A 6879-nucleotide genomic window follows, 5' to 3' on the forward strand; every position below is an offset into this window, starting at 1 on the left:
AGACCTTGGGAGGGGGGTGGTCACAATGAAATTGTGAAAATTTTTTTTTTTACTATTGTAAATTTCTGAATTTTTTTTTCCAATTGAGATTAGCTGTGCAAATTTTTTTTTTCAGAGTTAATTTTCAGATTTATAATTTTTTTTAGTTCGTCGCTGTCTGAAGATAAAGAGGGCAAAGATGTGGTGCCAAGCACCACAAGCGGTCACGCAAGCGGTCACGGGGGGGGGGGGGAGGTCAGGAGAGGGGTGTCCCCCTGCTGCTGTTGGAGCTTTTGAAAAATAGAGATTAAAATGGTGTTATTTGGTGGCACTTGGGGAGTATTTTGGCGGGGGGAGGTCAGGAAGGGGTGTCCCCCTCCTGCCGTTGGAGCTTTTGAAAAATAGAGATTAAAATGGTGTTATTTGGTGGCACTTGGGGAGTATTTTTGCGGGGGGAGGTCAGGAGGGGGTGTCCCCCTCCTGCAGTTGGAGCTTCTGAAAAATAGAGACAAAAATGGTGTTATTTGGTGGCACTTTGGGAGCATTTTTTCGGATTACACATCTTCCTCTGAAACATGGTCTTCTTGCTCCTCAGTAGCTTCCTATAATTTTGAAAATTGACTATTTTGGTTTCCTGGCTTCCCTTTCTACTGCGTGGTGAAATGCCTACATTCACCCCACCAAACATCATGCATATCTCATGATTTACAATTGATTTTGACAAGCTGAGAAGCTGTTTGCAAAATATAGTGAAATTTGCATATTTGTGTTTTTAGAGCAATTGTTGCCCTTTTTGATCAAAACATCTATTTCTCTGTAGCAGCATGTCCAAATTGATTGGATGTGTATAGATGTGTTGAAATTTCAATATTTGTCTTTTTTGGGCAATTTATGCCATTCATGGTCAAAAAATCTGTATTCTCTTAAAGGGCTTGTCCAATTTCTTTGAAATTTGCTACACAAAAACGATTATTCATGCAGATTTATTCAGTATTTGCTATCGAGAAACTTTCAAAGTTCAACCCTTTTGTGTGTTTTTGTGTTGGGATTTGTTGGATAGATGGCATTCTACGTAGAGTATTGTTGAATGTTAAAACATGTGTTGCTGTTGTTTTTGAGGCTGTTTTTTGAGAAAAAAGAATTGAAAATGCCCTTTTAAAAGCAAAATAATACATAATGACTTGATATGTTGTTTTATCTTTAGTGACGTGTTTCTACTTGTTCACCCATTCTTGCATTCATCATTGCAATAAAATGCTGTGTTTCATTATATATTGCAGTTATGTGTAAATTTGAACCTTTGCCACATGTTTGCAACTTCACTGAAAGTATTATGATCAACATAATGAACAATATTCACCACAGATTAACTCTATAGGTCATTAAGTATTCAAATACGCAATTACCTGATATAGAAATAATTAATTTCTTTGACTGCTGTCACTGTATCACCTCTTTATATAGCCAGTGTAATTGCCAAGTTTTGTCAACTTTGGTCAAGTCCTTCAAACTAAATATTCCAAACTTTGAAAGCTCATTAGATATGCAAATTAAAAATTAGCTGACATTAAAACTTAAGTGCGAAATGACTTCCAATATTGGTATAACCTGGTATAATCATCAATATACATAGCATGTTATGCCAACTTTGATCAAATAAATCCAAGTATATATCCCTAATTAGGAAAGCTCATATCAATATCAATACACAAATCAGCAATTGGCTGAAGCAAAAATGCTTAATGCCTTTCAATAATGTTAGCTTACATAATGGTATTTTGGTCATGTAAATTCAAATATATATCCCTAATTTCAAAATTCATTAAATATGCAAATTGGGAGCTGCATGAGATAAAAATGTTTAATGACTTTCAATAACGTCGTATCATAGTATCTTTAATGTACATAGCAAGTTTTGTCAACTTTGGTCTAGTCAATACATATAAATATCTCTGATTATGAAAGTTCATTAAATATGCAAATAAGGAATTGGCTAAAGTTCAAATGCTTAATGATTTTCAATAATGTTCTTTCATAGTATCTTTAATGTACATAGCCAGTTTCGTCAACTTTGGTCTCGTCAATTCAGATAAATACCCTTAATTAGGAAAGTTCATAAAATATGCAAATTAGGAATTGGCTGAAGTAAAAATGCTATATGACATTTAATAATGTTCTATCATAGTATCTTTAATGTACATAGCAAGTTTCATCAATTTTGGTTATGTAAATTCAAATATATATCCTTAATTTCAAAAGGTCATTAAATATGCAAATTACGATTTGGATGAAGTAAAAATGCTTAATGACTTTCAATAATGTTAAATCATAGTACCTTCAATATGGATACCAAGTTTCGTCAATTTTGATTGAGTAAATTCAGATATATACCCCTAATTAGGAAATTTCATTAAATATGCAAATTAGTAATTATCTTTCACGTCACCCCTTAATAACTTTCACAGCTGATATATCTTGATGTGATCAATATTTGTAGCAAATCTCATCAAATTGTGTGCAGTCGTTCTCAATATATATCTGTTTTTTTCTAAAATCATTAATTATGCAAATGAGCAAAAAGTAAGCAAGCCACATCCACCAAAAACTAATCAGTTCTTGCCATTTGCAAACTGAATCTATGTACCAGATTTGATTCTGATCTGATGAGCTGGTTTTGAGATATTGAGCACACAGACAGACAGACACACAGACAGACAGACAAACAGACAGACAGACAGACGGACAGACAGACAGACACACAGACAGACAGACATCGCTGCGACATATGCTCACGTGTGTCAACACGTGAGCAAAAAATGAAACTGATGTGGCCTGCATCTGTTTACCTTGATCTTAAAAGGCAAATACAACTTTCTGTCTTGACAACCATACCATAGTTTCAATGTTTTACCTAGTGTACCTGCTTGGTTTGTACGCAGGAAACAAGTAGAAAACAGGCTCTATAATTTCATAATTTTCAAGTGATCAGAATACAAAAGTCCTGAAAAGATAAGATAATCACAACTTCCAGTATAAGGGATACAGTCACTCTAAATGTCTAAATTAAAATTAAAAATGTGCCGGGAGGATGTACTAAAAAATACAGAAGTGTGCTTTCTGTCGGTAAAATCTAAAAAAAATTCAAAATTTTAAAGACTTTTGCAGATTTTTTTACGCCTTTGTCTTCTTATTATTTTTTTTTATTTTGCAAACTAGTTTGAAGATTTTTTTCCCTAACTTTCTGCTCTGAATTTTCTTTTTCTGTTTTTGACCACCCCCCTCCCAAGATCTAATGGTCCGTCCCTAAGTTTATGCATTTCTTCAAAACCTGTTGCCTTTCTATGAATTAGGGACCTTCATCGCAATATTTACAACTCATAAAATCGACCGAGTTTCTAGCAAATACCCCGGCGAAAGTTGTGCCGATGCATACATGGTATCTTGGACAAAAAAATTCATGTTCCACTTTTGTCCGTAGAGTTCGAAATAATAAGAACAGGGCTATCCGCTTCTGTCGTCTGTATTTCAAAAAAAAAAACCCAGTTGTTTTCTCTGTTTAAAGGGGCTGGTCGTCGGAACCGCCTGTGTGCGACTCTCTTATTTATACAATGTATTTCTTGCATAATATCTATCTGCATTACTTCAACATAGCTGCAACATAAAAAGTTTACGATATTCATTGTTAACAAGCATGCTTCATCTTTCATTAATCGACAACATACCCTAGATAAAGTATTTACATCGGTCGTAGGGGTCCCTGGCAACCTTTGAGCACAGTTCCGACGCCCACCTCCCTTAAACTGAACCATGGCATAAGATATAACAAGTCACATTTGTAAGTCTTTTAATAACTGAATTCTTCAACATAAGTTTTCCTCTTGCAGACTCTCACAAAGCCACGTGCAATGGTAGACCGGAAACACTTACTCATTACGGTGTAAATGATGAAATTCCACAGGCTGTTCGCGAAGGCAAGCCACGTGGTGATAAACTCGGCCTGTGGTGAAACATCGACACCGCTTATCGAGATGAAGGTCCTGGTCGCCAGGGGCAACCAGGAGAGATAAAACACGCCCGTTACCACGCAAGTGATCTTGGCTGCGCGGAAGTTCCTCCTCACGCGCCCTTCAACCCGCGTCGAAGTGTCTGCATTTCCCCGCGTTGTCCCGGTGCTCGGGCCCTGGCTTATGCTGCTCTCGCGGCCGCTGATCTTCCTACGGTGTTTCCGGGCGACGAACATGATACTGATGTAGATGCAGGGAAGTATGAGGCAGGGAATGATCACGTAGATTGCGGAACCGGGACTCAGGTGCATGCTGCAATCGTCCCCGAGGCATCCCGGCAGACACATAAACGCCCCGCTGCTGTACGAGTAGAAAGCGGGGTCAGTGCGGGTCACAAAGAACACGCTGAGTGAAATGTTGACGACCCAGAGCAGACCGATGACAATGATGCAGCGTCGCACCGTGACGAGTGTATGGTAGCGGAGGGGAAAGGCTATGGCCAGAAACCGTTCGATGCTGATGCTCACCAAAGATAACACGGAGACACCGCAAAAAGTGGTCCAGAATCCTCCGAGGATCCGGCAGGCGAGATCACCATAGGGCCAATAGCCAACCAGCGACGGATGGATAGCAAACGCTGTGACGATGCCGACTCCCAAATCGGCCGTGGCGAGCGACTGCATGAAATATATAGAGTTGGTCGGAAGTCGTCGCGTCGCACGCAATGCTGCGATGTTTACGATGTTGGCGGTTATAATAAGGAAAGAAAGCAAGGCGATGAAGACTGTCAGAAAAACCATTTCTCATTATAAATTATGAAATCGTAGAAAACTGTCCAAAGTCGTACGTAGAATTCATTGAATCAGCTATTTGGCCGTAGAGGCAAGGTTAGTGTTGCGGTTTGAATTCAACGAAAAATTGACTTATTCTCACGATATCCACACCACTATAGACTTTCACCCACGTCCATATTGGGCAAAAACGAAATTCAAAAAGCTTCTGAAGATGTTGCAGTTCTGAACTTCCAGATGATCAAGTGTGTAGTGCTTGGAAAAGTTCACAATTCTGTTACCCCTCCGTCCCCATAACAGCGTTGCAAAGACGAACGAAGCTGGCGAGAAAATTGGACTGTCGCCTCGATGGAAAATGTGAGAAATGCTCCTTAAGAGGACGCAGTTCACCTGACAGCCATCTCGGTGTATACCCTCAAAGACTGCAATGCAACAAAGATGACCGAAGGTTGTCAGAAGCCGAGACTGTCTAAAACAAGGCTCTGCGCATGCTCTGATGGCGTGGTCGCGTTCTTCGCCATTTACATTGTGATTCCTGGTTTCCTGCCGTAATTCAACTGTTTTTAGAGCAACAAATCATTATTTATAAGGGATTATCCATCTTTAAACACAATCAGAAAATAACTCTACCGAGTACTTTGCCCTACATTCATCATTGTACCCGATTCAATCAAAACGATGACTGCTGAGTCAATATCACACAAGAGATGATTTAATTAGGAACACTGCGCTCAGTGTCACCTTTATGATTAATCAGTTGTCACGTTTTCTTCATTTTGATTTTGTCAAACTGCGTTATGTTGCCATCAAAACACTTGTCTGTTTGCCTCTGCGGCTAATTTCAGCTATCCGTCCTATCCATCAAAACAAGCTATCCGTCCTATCCATCAAAACAAGTGACCGACAAAAAACCGCAATGAAGCAAATGGTGATGTTGGTGCTGTCCAAGTAACAAAGGAAATGAATCATTGATGAGGTTTGTTTCTTCATTAATTTTCGACTTTAGATGTAATCAGTGTCAACTAATAAAAGAGGCGCCTCAGTGTTAATTATAGTTTATCACATGCTACACACATGAACAGGTGGAGAGAGGTGATAGCGTACGATAGGAAACCGAAAACGATAGGCCGTGTGAGGGCGCACCTGATTGACTCGACTATCTGAGCTGTTTCTCATACCTTGTCTATTAAACAACATGTAGGTTATCGTACTTGCCATGCAGTTCTTATTGGGTGATTTCCATAGCACCGCAGTAACGGTTGTAGCCGGCCACTAGACATGATATGTGTGGGAGTCACAGGATTTGATCTGTTTTATATTGGCGAGTGATGACTGAGCGAGATGGCTCAAGTTGTGTATGAAATGGTCTGCCACCTTTCTTTGAATAAATTAACTAACGGAGGAAGTGACAATATGTTGAGGATTTCCCGCGTCTGTACTGAAAGTGACATGATGAGTCAATTAGTGTATTATTCAGAACGAGAGATGCGGAACTGACAGGGACACGTGGAGTTTGATAAGCTTAACTAGTGGCAAACGTAAACGGTAACTGGTTTGTGACTAATTTTGCTAAAGCTAGCTACCATATTCGGTGGATACTATTATTTATTGAAAGCTGCTGCAATAGATATCAATCAATCAATCAATTATTCGATCGATCAGTCAGTCAAACGACCAATCAATCAATCAATCAATCAATCAATCAATCAATCAATCAATCAATCAATCAATCAATCAATCAATCAATCAATCAATCAATCAATCAATCAATCAAACTTTCCGGCTGACAGTCTGTCCGCTTCTCTGCCCACCTGTCCGTCCATCTATCTATCTATCTATCTATCTATCTATCTATCTATCTATCTATCTATCTATCTATCTATCTATCTATCTATCTCTCTATCTATTTGTTTATCTGTCCATCTATCTATCTACCTACCTCTCTCCGAGGCTTTCTATTCACATAAATATATCTATCTTTGTTTCTGTCTACTTATCTGTTTTGCGCTCAAGCCAACGGTGGAAGCTTTTCCTTGATTTTGTATCTGCACAGATGGGGCGTAAAAATAATATTGCGATGTTAGTTAGATATTTATTGTTGGAGA

At 38.8% G+C, this 6879-nt stretch overlaps 1 protein-coding gene across 1 annotated transcript; it reads right to left on the reverse strand.

Moving 5' to 3' along the window:
- Positions 1–3823: 3823 nt before the first annotated feature.
- On the reverse strand, positions 3824–4666 carry LOC139141267 (probable G-protein coupled receptor 21). Its single transcript, XM_070710893.1, has one exon. It carries the CDS (start codon positions 4664–4666, stop codon positions 3824–3826), a length of 843 nt encoding a protein of 280 aa, XP_070566994.1.
- Between the last annotated feature and the right edge of the window lie 2213 nt (positions 4667–6879).

The sequence above is a fragment of the Ptychodera flava genome, chromosome 9 (assembly GCF_041260155.1).
Source record: "Ptychodera flava strain L36383 chromosome 9, AS_Pfla_20210202, whole genome shotgun sequence".
Taxonomy (NCBI): domain Eukaryota; kingdom Metazoa; phylum Hemichordata; class Enteropneusta; family Ptychoderidae; genus Ptychodera; species Ptychodera flava.

What these genes read in the sequence shown, in the direction of transcription:
- LOC139141267 (XM_070710893.1), bottom strand. Translation starts at nt 4,666, where the DNA reads ATGCAGTCGCTCGCCACGGCCGATTTGGGAGTCGGCATCGTCACAGCG.